The sequence below is a fragment of the Limanda limanda genome, chromosome 14 (assembly GCF_963576545.1).
Source record: "Limanda limanda chromosome 14, fLimLim1.1, whole genome shotgun sequence".
NCBI lineage: Eukaryota > Metazoa > Chordata > Actinopteri > Pleuronectiformes > Pleuronectidae > Limanda > Limanda limanda.
In genome coordinates, this window is record NC_083649.1 from 15,286,150 (window position 1) to 15,306,698 (window position 20,549).

Here is a 20,549-nt window from a genome sequence, read left to right on the forward strand (position 1 = left end):
CTCGGTCGAACACTGGTGGTGCCGTGTGTCTCGCTCCTCGGGCGGTCACGGTGAGCTGCTCGGTTCTCCTGCAGGGCAGAGGGGGAAACAGCGGGGTCGACTCAGTATAGGAGAGAAAACGTGTAATCCGTTATCTCCTTGACAAAACCTTTCGTCCTTCTGCGTGCAGTGGGAGAGATCAGCTGATGCCGTGCGGCTAACTTACTCATATCAGAAAAGTATTTGGGGAATACAAACAATCCGTTGACTTAACCCATGAGCTAAAGACTTGCGGTCTGGGTTTGCATGCAAGAGTTGGAGTGAAAAGCTCCTTTCAGCAGAGAGGAGTCTGGGCAGGATCTGCCAGTGACAGTGGTGCACTGGGGGAAAGCATCACAGCCTCATCACAGGATGCTGGGCCTTAACCAATGAGAGGCCAGCGTTCAAATTCAAGTCGAGCTTCAAACATACTATTTTACTAAGAGCTGCAAAGCTTTAAATAAACCTTGAATCAGGCCTCATGGGTCGTCCGGAGCATCACAACTTTCCTTGGACACTTTCTAGGTCTCTTTGACATTCTCTAGATGCTGTTGGCTACACTGTCTCCATGTTGCTACGGTTTCCTCTCTCTTCAGCTTTGGTAAACCAATCATTGCAATGTTTACATATAAATGAACACACTTATAACTTAACACACAGTCATTCATTTATTGGCTACTGCTATACTACTAGCACTGCATGCAGTATATGAAACATTTTCTACTGTAATTAATAGTGGACAGACTTGTGACAGTTGAGTTCACCTTGACCTTGATCCACAACGCTATTGTTAATTATAGAAATGAATGTGGTCTCAAATCTTCAATATCTTTACGAAGCTATTGCTTTATATTTAATGATGGTTTTATTAAGCGTATCTGATATTAACTTTAACAACAACATGTGCACTATAATCATACAATAACATGTCAACAATAATACAACAATAACCAATATTTTTTAAATGCTGCTGTCCCTTTACATTGACAATGCAGAAATAAATGACAACTGACGTGTTCACACCTATGTAAAACACATTTGTAATGTTCAGAGTCTTATGTCCTGGATAACTTAAGTATTATTTTTTATTTTGAGAAACTGTCATTATTTTAAGATACCAAGTCATCCTTGTGAGTAAAAAAGTCATTATTGTGAGTAAATTAGTCATTTTTTTTAGATAATTAGTCATTATTTTGAGATACAATTGTCATTATTTGGAGATGATAAGTCATTATTTTGAGACACTTAGTTAATATTTTTGGATAGTAAGTTGTTGTTTTGAGATAAGTCCTTATGAGACACTATGTAATTTGTCGTACCTCTAAGTCCTTACACGGAGACACTCGCTACTTTGAAAGTCATTGCTTTGAGGTAGCAAGTCATTACTTTTGAGGAAGTCTTAATTTTGAGTCAGTTTGTCATTATAATGACTTTCACTATGATCCATATTTGAGATTTGTTCGTGCACGTTTGATGTAAAGTGTGTACATGTGACCCTGTCACCTCAGGCTGAGCGGCTCGGTGAAGACAGGAGGGATCACTCTCTCGCTCCGGGTGGAAACAGGGGGGATCACTCTCTCGCTCCGGCCTCCACTCTCAGCGGTGGCGGCTCGGTGGAAACAGGGGGGATCACTCTCTCGCTCCGGCCTCCACTCTCTGCCCTGGCGGTTCGCTAGCCACGCCTGCTCCGGCAGCAGCAGTGTTATCAGCGCTGGTAGCGGCAGGACCCTCCCTCCGTCTCCGCTAATAAATATCCGCTGCCTGCCTATTCCAGGCATGGATGACGGCTGCAGTCAGACATGGCACTGCGACATTACACCCTCGACCTCAACCTCTCCGCGGCAGGTAAGAGGAGCGCGACGGGCGGCCACACGCCGGAGCTCGCTCGCTCCCGCTGCAGTGCGGCTGCATGCTAGCTAGCGAGCTAATGCTAACACGAAGCCGCTCGCCTGTCATTGCCCTTCAGGAGCCGCAGCGCACTGGTTCTGATGGAACATGGCCGATAGAGACATGTACACACACATCCTCCGACACGCCGCGGTGCAGAGCAGGTGGCCGGGCTGGTGGGAGTGGGGGGTGTTAACATGGAGGTTTGTGTTTACTGGTGTTACTGGTTCCACGCCGAGTCGTGTGGTTCTGCAGCGGCTCGGTACTTCTCCGCCGAACAATGTGAATAAAGTGCGTTCAATCCTGCGTTGGGTCCAGAGCTGTCGCATAGGAAGTGGCGCATGTTCGGCCATTTTTGTAGTTTTTTATTTCGCACGTTCCTGGTCGTGATGCTGCGGAGCTCCAGCATTAACCTGCATGTGCCTGAAACACAACGTGACCGCTCGTTTAATCACCAACAAGCAAAGAGGCGACTATGTGCTAACGAAACATAACCAGTGTGAACCATTTTGTGGTAACACTCACAAAGTATCTATAATTTACACGGAGGGTTAACACAGTGACACAGTTTTATACTCTGATCATGTGTTTAATAGGAATCAAAAATCAAAAATGAGTCAAAAATGACATATCGTGTGTCCCCTAAACGGAGTGTAAAGCTGCAAACAATGGGAATACTCATCCTGAGTACAATGTAAACTTACCTACAGAGCATATGGTGTCATTAAATATTTAGACCACGAGTGCTGCATTGCTATTCAGAGTAGTTTTTTCAATAAACTTGATTATCCAACGTTTATGGAAGTAAGTAAATGTCAATAACCAGAATCCATTCCACTGGAAATAACATTATTTTGTAATAGAATGGAACCTAGATGAGGTACCAATAATGAAAACTGCAAAGAAAAAGGAGAGCACAAAGAAGGAAGGCACACAACAGTTAAAAGAGCTAGCATCCTAACATGGATATGTTTATATATGTGTGTTTTTAACATGTTTTATTCTGTAAACTATGGACAAATTCTGTTTTAATTTTGTTATTATTATGCTATGGACTTCTTTTATATGTTTATTCTCTTGTCTACATCATTCTGACCTGACAAGGAAATGTCCCATGTGTGGGATCAATCAAGTTTTATCTTATCTCATTTCCCCCAACACATTTACTAGATTACAAAGTCATCCATAAACAAATAGAAAGGTGATATTGTGCAAAGTAACTAACAGTGAGTCAGAGTTTTATCCTTTGATCAGCAGATATGAGCCTTTCACAGACATCAGCGTACACATTGATGCTGATTTTGCTGATAGGACATTTTACAGTAGTGAATGCAGAAAATGTGTGAATTTCTGTTGATATTTTACATAAGAAAATGTTTATATTGTTAATTCAAGCTCTATATACTTGGTGGCATTTTTCTTCAGCAACACTCAGCTATGTATTTATAATGACTGATGCAGTTACACATAAGCTGACGGTTATGCACAGCTTTTACTTCTAATGAAGCCCTGTCGCATTGTCGTGTTTTTATAAACAATATACAAAGGATCTAAGAACGTTTCTCTTTCACTGATGCAGAGAATTTATAATAAGTATAGATCTGTTTTCATGTTGCATGCTCTTGTGCTTTTCCCAGTTGACCCTGCATCGACAGTTCCTGACCTACTGTCCATATTTCAGGAGCAGGAAATGACAGAGACTGTCCATGAAACAAATGGACATGGATATCTTGCTACTTTTGTAGGCAAAAATGGCAGGTAAGAACAACTGCTCTGTTTGTCCCACTTTTTTTATGGATGATTAAAAGCTTTGTGATTTCCAGAAACGCAGTGTAGTTTATCAATAATATGAATTTAACATTTTAAACAAACATGCATATCCCGTTTTAATTCTGCTGTTTGGAAGCCGGTGGAGTGCTTTTATTAATTAGCCTACCATTTGGAAATGGGTTCCCTTTTCCTTGTTAAAAGAGTTCTCCTTAAAATTTTTTGGTGCTTTAGTTGTAAATCTCCTTATGTGCAACGTGGAGTGAGGAAGTTTTGGTGTGTATGATAGAACTAAGACTTCAGAGTTAGAGATTAACACTGCTGATTTGATAATCAAAATTGATGCAGTCCATTAGACTCCCATCGTACATCTATGTTTCATGTCGGAGAAAGAATGTGAGAACTCATTGGAATGATGGACAACAGGATAGTTCACCTCATTGCGTTAGGTGGAGCTCTCATCATTGTCATGCAAATAGTTTCACCCATATATAGTGGCACCCAGGCTGCTTGTGATAAAACCCTTAATTGGAAAAACTGGCTGGCGACCTGGCTGGGTGGGTGTGGTCTTGGTGCAATCAAGGATCCTATTTGTGACAAGTTTTCACCTGCAGTATGCGGTTTGTCTGTTTGCTCAGTATGTTCTAAACCACTAAATATATTTCATCATGTGGCAGTTGAATAATGTGATGAGTCTTTGAAATTGTTCGATAATGGGGTGAATTATAACTATTGTATATTTTATAAATGTACTTATCACTTTTTTTCTGCCTCTCTTTATCTTTGCATTTCTCAGGCTTGTTGTTCTGCGTGTGCACTCCCATGGGTTGGTCACTATTGATCTGCAGTGTTACCAAGAGGACAACATTGCACAACTAGACAATGTAGGTGATTAAAAAAAAAATAACATACAATACGTCAACTTTTACCTAAAAGCCAAAGCACAAAGAATATATGTGTGGTAATGTTATAACTTCTTCATGCAAATACATGGAAAAAGCATGTGTTGAGAGTAACAGTGTAGAGCTAGTTTTTCTGGGCACAATTCTACTTCTACTTGCCTCCAGGGCCCAAACACTCTTTCCAAAAGACTGCACATCCAGTTTTCTCTTGTTGTGTAATTACGATGGAATCCCAACTATACACACAGTGAACAGTAAAAGACATAGCTGCTGCATTGTTTACTGTCAGTGTGTTTTGCCGTTGAACTGTTGCTTATTTCAAATCCCACCGGTTGATGATAATTGTTCCGCACTTGAGCTTACTATGGTGTCTCAGACTTGGCTGTTTTTCTTTTACAGCTTTTAAATGCACTGGAAAAGAAGCTAAAGGATTTGCTAAAAGGCAATATTACAAGGATTAAAAGGTTTGTAGCTCTGCTCGTATTGTAGAAAGCTGATGGCTGTATTCAATGCCACTTGCATGTTGCAGTAATATTGATTAACTGTATTGTTCACCATTGACTCCCTCAGGCTCCCAGCTCTCATACGAGGGGGAGAAGTTGACCGATACTGGCCCACAGCTGACGGCAGACTGATTGAGTACGACTTTGACCGGGTGGTGTACGAGGAAGACTCTGCATACCAAAACATAAGAATATTGCACTCAAAGCAGTTTGGAAATATCCTAATACTCAACGGAGATGTTAGTAAGTATATAAAGTACAACAGTACATGTCTCATGAGTCATTTTGAGACAGAAGGTCCTCTGTTTGGCCCCAGAGCAGAGTACACTTTGACTTGTTCAAGAGTAATGTTCTTGCTTGTACTGGATGTGTGAGTGTAATTGAATCGTTTGCCCCGCAGATCTGGCAGAGAGTGACGTGGCCTACACCCAAGCCATTATAGGGAGTGGAAAAGAGAACTATGCTGGAAAAGAGGTGCTGATATTAGGAGGAGGCGATGGAGGCATCCTCGCCGAGGTGGTCAAACAGAAGCCAAAGATGATCACCATGGTGGAGATATCCTTTATGGGCTCTGCAATGCTGAAACTTTCCTTTGAAATTCCTGTGTAGTGACTCAGGCAACGCAGTTTTTAACCTTGCAGCCTTTTTACCAACGACTACAGCAATTGCACCTGATTGGTCCTTAACTAAGTGTGCACATTGACCAGAAGGTGATCGACGGGTGCAAGGTGCACATGAGAAAAACCTGCGGCAATATCCTCGACAACCTGAAGGGAGACTGTTACCAAGTGAGTGCTGCATAAATGTTAACGGGTAATCCTGGTTTATTGGAACACGAATCTGGTTAGTAGCTGCCTTTGTCGCCTGAAGACGTACACAGCTGCAACACGGTCAAACCTGAAGAATATCTTGTATTAGAATAATAAGCTCTGCAAACACTGGACGTTATTCCTAGATATAAACGGCTATAAAGAGTTATTTCATTTGTATATCTTCAGTAAAGATTGGGCAAGCTAAACTCAATTTGAGACTGTTTCTGTGACCGAAGCAGATAGGAGTGAAGATAATTAAGAGGCTATTGATGCTGTGAATTTTTTCATCAAAGATAACATGACGTTTTTATATCCAATCATCACCACCACCAAGTCTTCTCGTGTTCTCAGCTAGAGCTGGGGAATAAGAGTGTAAAACATAATGATAAACATCGTAATTGGGAATAAAAGAATAATATCTACCAAAGAAATATCCTCAGCTCTTTATTATTTGTCACTTTACCATTGACTCCTTTGTCTGTGTCAGGATCCGGTAGGAATGATGACTCAGTATTTCCGGTGATCTGATTGGTCAGAAGTGGAGCTGTTGAACTGATCTTTTGTAGTTTTCTGCTCAGTAGTAGAGTCAGCATTTGTTACCGTGGTGATTTACCCCTGTTCAAAGGGAACTAGTTTCATGACGCTGGAAATTGTGTCTCAAAAAATTGACAGAAGTTTACATTTTTACTGAATTTAAGATGAGAAGTAGATAAATGCAAATGTATTATTCCTCTATTGAGCAAGGGTGCACATTTATGAATTTACCATGTTTTCCAAATAAAAGGAGCTTGATAAGTGGACTGTCCTTCTCTTGTGCGTTACAGATACTGGTCGAGGACTGTGTCCCTGTGCTGAAGAAGTATGTCCAGGAAGGACGGACGTTTGATTACGTAATAAATGACCTTACTGCAATCCCGATATCCACGGAGCCAGAAGAAGGTCTCTGTATTTTACGTATTTAATATGTGCACATATATATACTTTTTGCACACTTAATTATTTATAGTGGTTAAAATTGCAATCCCCCCATCACTTTACATCTTATAACCCGAAATGACCAGGTGGAAGCATGTTTTAAACAATGTCACTGAAAATACCAAACATTTTTGTCTTTGGTGTTTCATTCACCTTGACTCTTCTGGGGTGAGTTGGTATGAAAGGGCGCACACCTGGATTCTTAAAGGTCATTCTCTCTGTCAGATCCCATCGAGCTGCTTGAGTTTGGATGAGTCTGAAGTTTCCAGGCACTTTACTCTAAAAGCAGATTTTTTTTTTGGTTTATAAGGGGAACGGGGAAAATGGCAATTGTGTCCATATAAGAGTAAATTTATGACACCAAACTGTCACCTTATATCTTATTAGTGTGTGGTGTTGTGGTAAATGCAGTTGTAGAAGTTGTCATTGCTCAACCCGTCTGAACCGGTCTCAACTGGATTTTTTTAGACTCCACATGGGAGTTCCTGCGACTCATCTTGGATCTCGCAATAAAAGTACTGCACCCAACTGGAAAATATTTCACACAGGTCAGTCTTGTTGTAAATACTGCTAAGGATGTTTTGTGCAAACTGTTGATAATGTATTTTTTTATAAATATGTGAAGCATTACCTGAGATGAATATGTATGTATATGTTTTATTTTTGTATTCTCGTCATCAGGGCAACAGCGTAAACCTGTCGGAGGCATTGAGTCTGTATGAGGAACAGCTGGGAAAGCTCTCGTGTCCCGTGGGCTTCTCCAAAGAGGTGGTGTGTGTGCCATCATACTTGGAGCTGTATCCTTTCATTGGTTGTAATGCTTTAGGTATTGTTTTAACTAGTGCTGTGTCTCTTTGGGGTGATTGTGTACTTGGCCTGCAGCTTTGTTTTCTGAAACTGTTCAAATTACCTTTTTAATAGCAAATAAAGACCGGTTGCAGGATTTGGCTTCAGTGAAGCTCGACTCAGGATGCACAACCCTAAACTGTGAGGTGTCATGAACGTGCTCAACAGCGTCACATATGTTGATGAGTCTCAGCCACTGCTGGTTGCCTGTTTACCCAAAGTTTATTAATTTTAAATATGTCTAGTGGCCAATTCGCACCGAATTGATAATGATAGATGCAGCGGAGAAAAGTGACTGAAAACATTTACAATTGTTTCATAAGTCATTTCTTCAAGTAATACTTTTTATTTAATGTAAATATATTAACACAATAGTTTTTACTCTAGTTGGATTTTTATCTTATTCTTGTAGATTTGGCCCATATTGATAATCACGTTCTCACAAAGCCAACAGCTTTTTTTAATAGCCTGAACCATTCAGGTGTCTTTCGTCCCATCAACTTGCTAATTTTAGAAAAATTGCAACATAAATAGTCCTCAATTTTAGAAACCATTACTATCTTTGCAAATCACATATATTCATTCCTAAACAGGAATACTGCACATTTTTGTTATGTTTGGTATGATCCTTAATCTACTGTGTCAGATGGGTTTTCTACACCATATGGAAAAAGTAAAGCTCTGGATTTCTCTGCTTGAATCGCCAGCAGGTGGAATGTGAATGCTGTACTCCTCTCTCTGCTGTCGCCTTCAGGTTGTGCTCAGACTGAATGTGACATGTAAATTAAACGCATGTCAAAGTCGAGACAGTTGTTTTGGGGCCTTTAACAGATTGAAAGACTGTATCTGGAGAAACAAAACAAGAAATACTGGAGTTCCTGTGAGGGTTTTAAGTCTGAGTAGTTTATACTTACAAATAACTTCAACCCCTGAACCACAAATCAGTTTTCCCAATGTGAGACACAGATTGTGTCCACAGTTGGACAAACAGTCCCCAGTTAGCTGGTCCTTAATCTGAAATTCAGCCCTTAAGGCAGCCTGTTGCTTTAACACTGGTACAGCTGTGACTACATCTGCCCTGTAATTGGCTGCAAACACTCAGTCTGAGCACATCACTAAGGGCTCAATGGCAGTTTTATTATCCCCTATCTATCCACACCATTTTACCCTGTTCTTCCTTCTCGTTCCTTTTTGGTTGTGTTTCACCATTGTTTACTACAACTCACGAGTTGTATTTCATTTGTGTTATTTGATTTGGAATGTCCATTTGCATGTACGCTGAGAAAATCTGTTAGATGTTTAAACACTGATTGATACACTGACAACTTGGTGTAACTCATCTCACAAACAAGTGAGTTCTCTCTTATTTTCTTTAGATTTTCTTTTCTTGAGTTACGAACTCAAATTGTTTGATAGGCTAATGTATAGACGCAGCGCAGCTGAAGGGAGTCGCTTTTAAGCTCTAGTTTTGTTACTGCCGCTCAAATGTGATTTGATTCTTTCAGGTTGTATCAAGGCGATGTGATCACGCCCAGTGATGACTGTAGTGTTGAAGTCCAAATGTGTTTTTAAAAGGGAAACATTTCCACCACTTTAATGCCACCTTTGTGCTTGTGCTGTTTTTATGTCATATTTTATTAGCACCTTGGTTTCTCCTGATATATTTAAAGTTTTTTTAAAGACTGTATAACGTGCATGTGAAGGACAGTGAATGTAGCTTGCATATACAGTACACAGCACGTCTACACGTGAGCAACCCTGTGGGACTCAGTTACATTTATTTATTCCATATGATTTCACCAAATGCTTTTCTGTTCCACTCAAGATGAGACATTTTTGTGACCATTTACAATTAAAATGTTTTGGGGGAAAAGTCTGTTGCCTTATTTTTTTTCTTTTTCTGGTTTTATTAAGTAATGAATAAGTAGCATAATATTGGGAGAGTTCATAACTTCCTCAAGGCCTAACAGTCCTTATACGGCCCTCGAAAGGAAAGCAGTACAGATGATAGATGTATGAAAGATCCATGAATTATTCTGAGAAAAACACCCTTTAAATATGTTATTACCTTTTCTTTATCATTAGAAATGTGGATGCATCAAAAAAGGAGTCTAAGATATGAGTTTTTCGTATTATTAAATAGTTTAATACAACATGTAGTATTCTGGCCTTTTACCATTGTAATATAATATACTGATGACATCACTGTACAAATGAATAAATGCTATTTGTGAATGTACGGAATGTATAAAAATCAAGAATCATAATTTACATTGAACATTTTCTCATAAAATACATAGAGCATTGTTTAATTTACATTATATACATGTATTTCAAAATAAGCCATTCTTAGACAGTGTGCTCTGTCCTTTGTGGATCAGGAGGCTTGTTGGGTTCTGTACTGTCTGTTGATCTCATTGTGGACCACGTCCATGCTGGGCTCTTCATCTTCTCTGATTGTTCGGTCGTCATATGGGCTTCCTGTAAGGCAACACTGCTGTCATTATCTCTAATAAATGTGTTTAACTATATAATAACTTTATCCTCAATGAGGAGCTGTTTGACAGACAAATGGAAATTATGTCAGCACAAAATATGTTTGATCAACATTTTCAAGGTTCAGTGTGTAGAATTTAGTGAAATCTAGTGATGAAGTTGCTAGTTGCAGCAGAATACCTCTCACCTCACCCTCTTCCAAACATAAAAGAGAACCTGTGGTAGCTTTCAGTTTTCATAAAACCTCAAAAGGTCTTTAGTTTGTCCAGTTTGGGCTACTGTAAAAAACATGGCGCCCTCGGTAGAAAGGATCCTCTCCAAATGTAAATATATCTACAAATATACACCAATATCCTAATTTTCTGTGGATATTGGTGTAATTTAAGATAATGTTAAAGTCAATTGTCAACACATGTCAAATCAAGGCTACAGTAGAAATATTGAATAAGGTACAGCGATATACAAAACTTATTTAGAAATAATATGGTTGGAGTAAAGTCCTGCTCTAAAAACAAACCAAAACAAACCTCGACTCTCTTCACTCACCAATGCCACGAGGCTGCTCTGTTGTGTGTTGTGGTGTATTGTGGTCGAGAAAAGAGGAGGAGCTGGATGAGTTGGACTGGGACGACTGGAGGGACGTCAGTCTGGTCACTGAAGACTTCTTCGTAGTCTTCTGTGTCGCATTACGACTCCATTCTGGGAAGAGAGAGTCCACAAGATGTTGTAAATATATTGAGGTTGTTGCTCTGTGACACTGGATCCCCCTTTGTGTCTCTCCCTGAGGTTTCGGTGTTGTTTTGGTAGTTTCTCCTCACCAATGTCAAGGGTTAAGGACAGAGGATGTACAGATTGTTAAACCCTAAGAGGCAAATGATTTGTGAATACGAGCAATACAAATAAAAATGTATACGATTTTGATTTGACGATATTAAATGTGACATCATCATCAGAGTTCAATGTGTCATTACTCCCTGCAATCCTGCAAATAGTGGCCTAGACTTTGAGAGAGCAGATGTTCACATGTAACAGTATCAGGAATCAGACATTGCTAGATTTCAGCCAGAATGGTGGATCTGTGAAATGGAAGGTGAACATGTCTGACCCGTGTTCTCTGCCAGTCTCAGATTGCCGCAGCACAAGTAGATCCTCCACTGCCTCCTCACGTTTTCCTTCACTGCGCAGTGGAACACAAATATAAAGAAACCTGCAAAAAAAGAGGCATCTTTTAAAGGCCACAGCAAATTCATTAAACGTACTGCTACTGGATACAGACACAATGATCTTTTCCTCTAGGGGTCAGTTCCATATGTATTTAGATTTTACTGAAACTGCCAGTTTGCATTAAGTCCATTACTTATAGATACTTCTCTCTATATATAGTTTTATAAAATTCACAGGGTGAGTGCTATAAGATTAAGATCTTACTTAATTAAGAAGAGATTGTTGACCATTAACCAGGAGGTTGATGGTTCGACTCCTGGCACAGTCAACATTATAAAGTGTTCTCGGGCAAGATACTGAACCCCTAATTTCCCACGACATCTGTGCTGGTCGTATTTGAATTGTATGTGCACTTTAAAATCCCTGAATGAATGTGGGTGTGAATTGGTGAGTGGTAATACGTGTTTAACATTGAGTGGCCAATAAGATGGGAGTTTTATAAACACAGTGCATTTACCATATTTTTACTATGGGTTTTACACGACTGTTGTAAGATTGACTTTAAAAGCCTCAAATGCTGAACGCACAATCAGACAAAGGTGTTTTTGTAAAAGTGATTGTTGAGATCAGAGCTGAACTCGGGGGAAAGTGAAAGTAGCCGAGCAGATCCTGCAGGTTTGGTGCAAGTGATGATGTATAAGGTAGAGATAGAGTAGATTATAAAAGCTCATCATCCTGCAACTCATTTGGATCAATAACAAAGAGCCCCAGAGAAAGTTGGTGCTTTAGTATATTGATTCAAAAAAGTATAAAAATGCTCAAATGTAATGATAAATTGTGATGTGTGAACCCTCACCTTGCAAGGAGTTGAAGATGGCAAAGAGGTACATGAACGCCAGGTTCACGGGCCCCCAGGCGAAGAAGGCGAAGCCCCAGCCGAGGCCCAGGAGGATGGTGATCCCCACCAAGCTGCGCAGATCCTGCAGCGTGGTGCGGTGCTGCGTGTTGTGTGGGTTCTGCTTCTTTATGCGATGCAGCTGCACCACCACCACAACGAACATGACCACGTTGAAGAGGAAAACGACGCAGAAATACGCCACCACGGAGACGTAGAAGGCGATGTCGTTTTTCAGCCAGCAACTGTGGGAGAAGACAGGAGAGAGTTAACGGGTTTGATATTTGTGTTGTGCTGTTTTTATTTCACGTGTTTTGGTATTTGTTGAGCATTTTTTACGTTGTGTCGACAAACTCACAAGCTATCAGCAGGACGATCGGGAAACTTCCCATAGGAGACAAGACCATAGTTATCTTTGTCAATAGCGATCACGATGATGACCACGATCATCGGGATGCCCCAGCCGGCAAACGAGAACCTCAGCATGTAGTGCGATACGTGGTTGTTGAAGACCTTGACGAGGGCCATGTACATGTGGACGGACTCGAGTCCCATCCAGGTGAAGGAAACCAGCAGGAAGTAGTGAAGGAACCAGGCTGTGGAGATGCAGAGGCCCAGGGCGTCTGGGTAGAGCGCCAGCCAAGCGTCAATCAGGAAGACGAGGTTCAGAAGCAGCAGAGACAGACACAGCTGGATCAGGATTTTGGATGGAATGTCCTTACGCAATTTCCTGCAGGGATTAAATGATGTAGACGATTTTTCAAAATGCATTTATCATAAATATATGCACCTATTTTGTAGTATTTTGAATTAAGCACATTCTTTCACTTTGAACCATGAATGAGTATTTAAAAAAATAATACAACTTGAGGGTTAGATATTTTGTGAGGCCACAGTGACCTTGATCTTTGACCTATAACCACCCAAAACTAATCAGTAAATCTTGAACTGAAATTTGATAAGATTCACTTAAGGCGTTCTTGAGATAACACGTTCACAAGGTTAAAAAAGAGATTTTCTGAGGTCACAGTGACTTTCACCTTTGGCTTTTGACCACCAGAATCTAATCAGTTCAGGTTGAGTATTCAAGTCAAATTTGAAGAAGTTTCCTAAAAAGTTGGGATGGACAAGCCATAAACAAATGCCTTTGGCCACTGTCTGTCACCGGCATTCATGCTTCAAACGCAATTATCAAAGTTTGGATGTGTGTTATTTATGTAACAGCTCTGAAAACACACCCAAACGCCAAGTAGGTGAGGAGGGTGATAGACAAGAAGATGGCAGAGATTCCGCAGCCAATGTATGTGATGAAGGTGAGGATGGTGGCCTGGACAGGATCGGTTAAAGGTTGTCTGGCGAGGTCCTGTTTGGAAAAACAACGGGGGAAAAACACAGAGAAGTTACAGGGGTGATGTTTTATCAGCAAACAAAAAGATGCATGAGAATGAGTTAGAAAATGGATCATCTTCTCACCAGCAGGATTGCAAAACTGGTTAAATGGTTGCAGCCACAAGTCGTCATGTTGTCTGTGCTGTTCAGGACAGAGCAGCCGTCTTCTTCCCAACCACCTGACCCATCTGTTGGGTTTCATATTAATTTGTTTATGTGCACGCAATTTTTTTAATTGTTAAAAAAGAACAAGAGAGCCTTACTATTAGATGCAAAGTCCCAGAAAACACACACGATTTTGAAATCTTCCTGGAGTTTGGGAAAAGGCACAAGAGCATTTATGAGTTTACAGCCTCTAACGGGACCTGATGTTGGGGGGGGACAGTGTTTGAAAACAGACTCACAGGAATTGGTCCCTTGTTCCTCAAGTGAATCACAACATCGTCCTTCAGTCCTGTGATTGACAGGTTGGCCACACTCGCTCCCAGGATGCCACTGTTAAGTTTGCGTTCACCCATAGAGCTGTCCTGTGAGGCCGTTTGGAGACAACACACATTTACACTCTGGAAAAACAATTGATGTGAAAGTCAAAGGAAAATGCATCACATCAGTTTAAAGCACTAAACCTGAAATGTATATACTAGAATTAGCGCTCAGTGGTCGTATGCTTCCATTAACCAGTGCAGGTTAAGCCCACATACATTTTCCAGACTCATATGAGGTCACCCTGACCTTTGACACTTGACCACTGAAATCGAATCACTTAATCTGACAACTAGTCAAAATTTGAAGAAATTCCCAAAAGGCAGACACGAGATGTCAAGAGGTCAAAAACATGTTTGTGAGATGAAAGTGACTCTGACCTTTGACCTTATCAGTTCAGACTTGATTCCAAGTGAACATTCGTAACAAACTTGAAGAATATCCCTCAAGGATTTCTTGTGATATCAGTGAGGTCACAGTGACGTTGACCTTTGACCATCAAAATCGAATCAGGTCATTTATGAGTCTAATACAACATTTGATACCAAATATGAGGAAAGTCCCTCAAGGTCTTGAGAAATGGTGCTCACAAACAAACATACTTCCTCCAGCCAATGGCTGTCACCACCAGCACGGAGGCATTAAAAACAAAGGTGATAAGAGTGACAAATATCTGTAAGAATCAGAAGCCAAGAGTCTAAGTTTCCTGTGTCTCCCAGCTAATAATATTTAAGACACATATGTGAATGGGACATCGGTTGAACGTATAGACCTGGAACACTGTGCTCTTCTGGTAGAAATTGAACTGGACTCGTGAGGCCAGCTGTTTCTGCTCGGTGGTCAGGTCCTGTGTGAGGGTGGGGGGGAGCCTGATGGAGCCCTGAGGGATAGAGGAGTCTGCTCTCACGCTCCTCCTCGACCTGGGATCCCCACGGACCTGCAACACACAGAGAGACACAGGCTAAACAAACAGATTTTATCACCGGGGACGTTTTTTCACCACTTTTTATTTGTGGCAACTCTTGGCAGTAGCTTTGCGTCACGTGCACAAAAACAAGTGTAATCCAGGAAGGCACCCAAAGAAATAACATTGGAAATCATGTTTGAGATTAAAAGAAGTAGGCTGGCAGTCCGGATTTCTGACCTAGTTCACCTCTGAATGTTTGCAGGCAGAAACAGCAGCAGACTTTCCACATGTGTATAAAATCATGTGGGTGAAATCTAAAGTTTTATGGAACTTGTTCTTTATAATTTGTTTGCAAATATTAAGTATGTACTTGTTATGTTGGAGAACAATTTCTAGTAATTTACAGCATTATGAAACTACTAGGGTAAAAGACAACACACTATTTTACTTAAAAAGCCATAACCAGAACTTTGATCCACTTCAATATCCCAGTAAGGCCTGTAAGTATTCCGCTGGTGGTGTAAGAGCAATAAAACACCACATTCAGATGGTATATTATAAAGTGAAATGTTAATGATGCCATACCAGTACATTCGTGGGGTCTGAGATGGAAAAAACCGTCTCCTGAAAGTTGCTGCCATCTACTGGTTTCACAGACAAAGCCACGGCCGAGGCCAAGAGGGTCTCAGCCTGATCGTTGAGGACCAGCTTCACCCCCACTGTGTCAATGATCTCTATAATCCTGATGAAACAGAGAAGAGATGTTATTGTCTACTGTAGCAATTAATCTACTACTCACCTTGCCAGTTCAGTTATACAGGTTCCCAACCCCTGGACCCCAGACCTGCTCCAGGTCAAACTATGAGGAATATGTGATCACCAAATTCCAATTTTTCCCGCCACAGTTTCATTATGCACCAAAACATTTTTTTTACACGCTCTGGCCCAAAAGGTTTTTTACTGTCCATGCGGACAGACCTTATAATTTCGGCTGCAGTTGTGGCATGCAGTGCAGTTCTCTCTCTCACATGAATAAAATCCAACTCATCTTTAACTTTTGAGACTGTGTACCTGTCATTCAAAATACCCCATTAACCACCACACACTGAATTGATTCAAACTGTGCTGATCTTGCACATGAGACTCGACATTATCATCAGCAGGAATCATTTGTTCCTTCAAGTTCAAGTTTAATCCGAGTCATGTCATGTCATTTTTCTAGCAGTGTAAAATGTGTCAGAGAATTTTAAATAAATCCACCTGCTGGAGGAGTCGGCCAGCACCTCAGCAGGAGCACCCAGCAGATTGCTGACAATGTGGACGGTGTTGTTTCCCAGAGCCAGGCTGATGGTCGGCCCTGACAACAGATCCAGCAGCTGAGACACCAGCTGATCCACCTGGCTGGAGTTCAGGTTGGCCACGTTTCTGGTCAGCTCCAGCAGCGCATCGGCCTGGCGTTCAGCTGCAGTCAACAAAATGCAGACGGGATACTTTAATGATGCCGTAATAATGCAAACTTGGAAGTTAAAAGTGGTTCCACAGTGCTGAGGTGATTACAAACCTGACTCAGTTGTGGTTAAATTTGTTGTGGTTGTGTTGAGGGTTGTTGTCACCGTGACATTAGGAGTGATGGTGGTTGTGTTGAGTGTTGTCATTGTGACATTAGGAGTGATGGTGGTTGTGTTGAGTGTTGTCATTGTGATATTAGCAGTGGCGGTGGTGTTGCTGAGGGGTTCAGCAGTCGTGTTCAGAGGCGATGAGGTTGCGTTCACAGTCGTGTTCAGTGGCGATGAGGTTGCGTTCACAGTCGTGGTGGTGTTTGGTTGCACGGCCGTCACGTTCGGGCCGACTGTTGTGGACGGCATGTGAACACACTGTTCATCCAGCTCCACAACCACATTTGTCCCATTTTGACTATTAAGAAAAAAGGACAAATTGAAATCTAACAGAGAAAATACTTGTAACCTGTAAAATTTTGATGTTATAGAGATCGTACAAACCAGGTGAGGTTGATAGACTCTTCTGCTGCATTACAAAACTTGGCAGGCTTTAGGCTCCTGTTGTCCCATGTGACCTGCGACGTCAGTGGATCCTCACTGGCATTTGAATTCCCACATATTGCTGCATGACATTTCAGATAACACATAAATGAGGACTTTTACATGATACATCTGTTTCTTATTTCTTGACTGTATGAAGTGATTTTGAATGGACTTATGGCTAGGTACCTGCTCGAGTTACCAGTCCATTAAAACTGATCTGTTCATTGGACGCAAACTGATTGGTCACCGCTGCCGACACGTTACAGATAGGAACCTCACGAGCAAAGCTCAAAATCACTTTGCAGCTTCTAAGATTGGAATAAAAAATAAAAAAGTGCACAGGTATTTTAGTCACAGTTAAAATGCTGCACCAGAAAATACGATACGATAATACGTGTTATAATTATAAAAATTTAATAATTACCTTCTTCCTGTGCTGTCACAGAACAAATGCACATCCTGTGTAGAAATATCCATTTTAGTCATCTCAAGTGATTGTATATAATTTATATTGAGTATCATTTGTTTTGTGTGCTTACGCAACATTAATAAAGTGTCATAAGTTGTATTTATGTGGACAATATGCCAGGATTTACATTTGATCAGTTTTGCTCATGGACTGTATATAAACATGGAGGAAGATGTGGAGATATGTCAATCATCTTTATTTACAGTCTAAGGTTTTGCAACGGCCCAAATATTCATAAAACTCAGAATGATGATGTGCTGCTGGCTGATTACCTTGTATTCTGATGAAATGAGGGACCAAGGACATGCAGACCTGCAAAGGAACATTGCAAATATTGGGAGTTATTTTTCATTTCATAAAAAGTCAATGTATTCCTACATAGTTTGTTTTGTATATACATGAAGAATGGCAAAATTTACCCTGTAGCTGGAGAGCAGACTGGTGCCTTTATTTTAGAAACCTGTAAAAAACACATCACACACAGTTTGATGCAATAAGAATATAACTTTTGAATATATAAAGTAAAGACAAATACTGAAACATAAATTCATGCGTGTATGTATGCTCTGTTTGTGCACGGGAACTTACCTCGGACAAGACATATGAATTGTTCACATCTCCACTCTGTATTAATATCTGAAAAGTGTAGTATGCATCTAAAAACAAAGAAGAAAAGGCAACTTGTAAAAAGCTTTCAGTTTGGATCTAGATAATAATCTGGGGGTTTAGATATCTGATAAAAATACAAACCAGTTCTGCTGCAATACGCTGAGCAGCTGCACTTCTTCGCGATTGCTGAAAGTGAAGTCAAATCATATTAATTCACTGTGTCAGTGTTTACAGAACCACAGTAAAACACTGATTTTAAGTCCGTCATCGGCATTGAACAGTTAACGATATTTTGTCACATTACAGCATTATTTTAAATTTGACTCCAGAGACACAAACACTCAAAGTTGGAGATTGTGTCACAACATTTCCCACTTTCTGGTCTAACTAAGCTGCACCTTCATATTTACCACGTAGAAATATGTGGTACCAAGCTTTTCCTCTTACTTCCAGCAATAATGTGACAAAGTGTATCTCATTATCGCTTATGGACACTTGGATGACACCACAGGAGTAGTGTGGAGGCATTTTTATGTATATTTTTCTGCTGTTTTTTTTACATTTGAAGAAGTGGTCGCCTTGTACTTCAATTGTTGTACTTCAATTTGACGCAAGCTTTTATTTTATTTTTATTTATCTTGGTCCATGTCATATCTACCAACATGGAGGAGGCTTATGATCTGTACTCATACCAGCCACCAGGAGGCGGTAGAGCTGATCTAGCTGTCATGACGTCTACCTTTACTGTCAGGCCACGCACAGGGAGAAGGAAACACATGGGCAGCAGGTACTGTCATGGCTGACAGCAAAGAGGAAGTCGGTTGCTGCTGCTCCCACAACAAGTGGAGACAAGTCTTTTTTGTTCAAGTGGAATAGAAACCGGTTGTTTAAAAGCCTGGAAGATGCCTGGTCGAGTTTGATTGGCTCACAACAGAAACACAGTTTTACAGGTAAGTTCCTAGGTGAGAAGCTGGAACCTCATTTAGAAGGAGGGTTTGTGAAGGAGCCTTGTTTCTGCTTTTGTTGAATCAAAAGTGTCAGATCGTGTGGAAGAAATGTCACAGAGAGAGAGATTTACTGAAACATGGCCCAAGATACTTGGAAAACACTGATGAACAAACAAAAACTGATATAAAACCAACACCCCACCCAGACATTTTGTTTTTATGTGAGGAAGGAATCACTGTCTGTGCAAAATCCATGCAGGATTTTACCAAACGTGAGGATTTGTTTCAAAAAGGCATTTTAGCCAAAACCAGCCTTCACCATCATCATCATCATCAACATCTGACATCATACGCATCATCAAAGAGAAGCAGTTGGTTAGTGTTATGTATGAGTTCGATATTTTAATATGGGCCTCAAAGGATGTTATAAAAACAAAAAACAAAACCTCCCATAATTGAAGGAAAGTCAATAATTTACATAAAACCTGTTGTTTTTTCTGTTAGAAACGTGTTAATCGTGTGTGTTATTGTGTGTAGATCATTGACAAACATCCCAAAGTGGTTGAACACTTCCTTTACTCACATGGTTGACAGTTAGTTGAGTTGTTATGATCTTCCACATATGCATCACCGGACGCCTCACTGGTGAAAGATGAAATCATAGTTGAAGTATGCCTGTTAGACCCATAGACTGTATATAAAGAAATAAAGATGGACGACATGACAGCTCCCCAAAAGTAAAGTCAAAGTGTCTTGATTGCCCCCTGGTGGCTCCTCCATGTTAGCTGATGGGATTTGTAGCAAATCAAAATATGTATCAAATTTATTTTCTGAAAGATGGTGTCTGTCATTTTCAACCTGATTTTATGTGCCCCCTTTTCCGCTAAGTCCGGTTTTGATTAGTTGATTGATGCTTTAAAAAGGGGGTGAAACATCCTGATTGACAGCTGAGACTGACCCGCGATTGGTCGAGGTCTGACTCTGGCAGCGCTTGTATCTTTGTGTGGTGGAAACGTTTTGTCCACCTTTATATAGAGTCTATGATAGCCCCCCCCCCCAACAATTTCATAAAATGTTTTTAAAATGCATAGGCAGTACTGTACATTTTCCTTGAAAGAAAAGCAGTAGTTTTAGATTATATTCAATAATCACTGTTCTCTAGTGTTTCTTGTTTTTGTTCTTAATTTGTCGAACAAGTTGGGAAGTAATGAAAACACAAACTTTATAAATACATAGGTTCTTACCACGTTGCATTGCCGGGACCGTTGTAAATGCATCTGTTTTTCTCAAGTGGGTCGCAGCCATTTTGTATCGGACCTGTTTAGTGACACATTGGGTTAGTTGCGTTGACTTTTTAGGTTGGTAATTTTGTAACTGATGATTATTCGTCTCTCACCGATTCTATCTGCAGTTCTTCCTACCACCCGGATGGGGGACT

At 40.6% G+C, this 20,549-nt stretch overlaps 2 protein-coding genes across 3 annotated transcripts; one reads left to right on the forward strand and one right to left on the reverse strand.

The window, feature by feature from the left end:
• Positions 1-1,727: 1,727 nt before the first annotated feature.
• On the forward strand, positions 1,728-9,586 carry sms (spermine synthase). Of its 2 annotated transcripts, none has more exons than XM_061085604.1 (11): positions 1,728-1,863; positions 3,587-3,663; positions 4,469-4,556; positions 4,974-5,038; positions 5,145-5,320; positions 5,478-5,632; positions 5,776-5,865; positions 6,714-6,828; positions 7,333-7,412; positions 7,546-7,661; positions 8,357-9,586. In XM_061085604.1, exons 1-11 carry the CDS (start codon positions 1,795-1,797, stop codon positions 8,385-8,387), a joined length of 1,062 nt encoding a protein of 353 aa, XP_060941587.1. In that variant the 5' UTR covers positions 1,728-1,794; the 3' UTR covers positions 8,388-9,586. The 2 variants fall into 2 exon arrangements, with proteins under 2 accessions (XP_060941587.1, XP_060941586.1); XM_061085603.1 differs by having other exon boundaries at positions 1,753-1,863; positions 3,543-3,663.
• A 501-nt stretch (positions 9,587-10,087) lies between these two features.
• Positions 10,088-16,909, reverse strand: LOC133018971 (adhesion G-protein coupled receptor G2). The gene is made up of 13 exons (XM_061085311.1): positions 16,606-16,909; positions 16,305-16,506; positions 15,630-15,786; positions 14,910-15,074; positions 14,055-14,181; positions 13,918-13,959; positions 13,739-13,842; positions 13,504-13,628; positions 12,624-12,995; positions 12,227-12,510; positions 11,312-11,413; positions 10,753-10,905; positions 10,088-10,191 (listed from the first exon to the last, which is right to left on the reverse strand). Exons 1-13 carry the CDS (start codon positions 16,907-16,909, stop codon positions 10,088-10,090), a joined length of 2,241 nt encoding a protein of 746 aa, XP_060941294.1.
• Between the last annotated feature and the right edge of the window lie 3,640 nt (positions 16,910-20,549).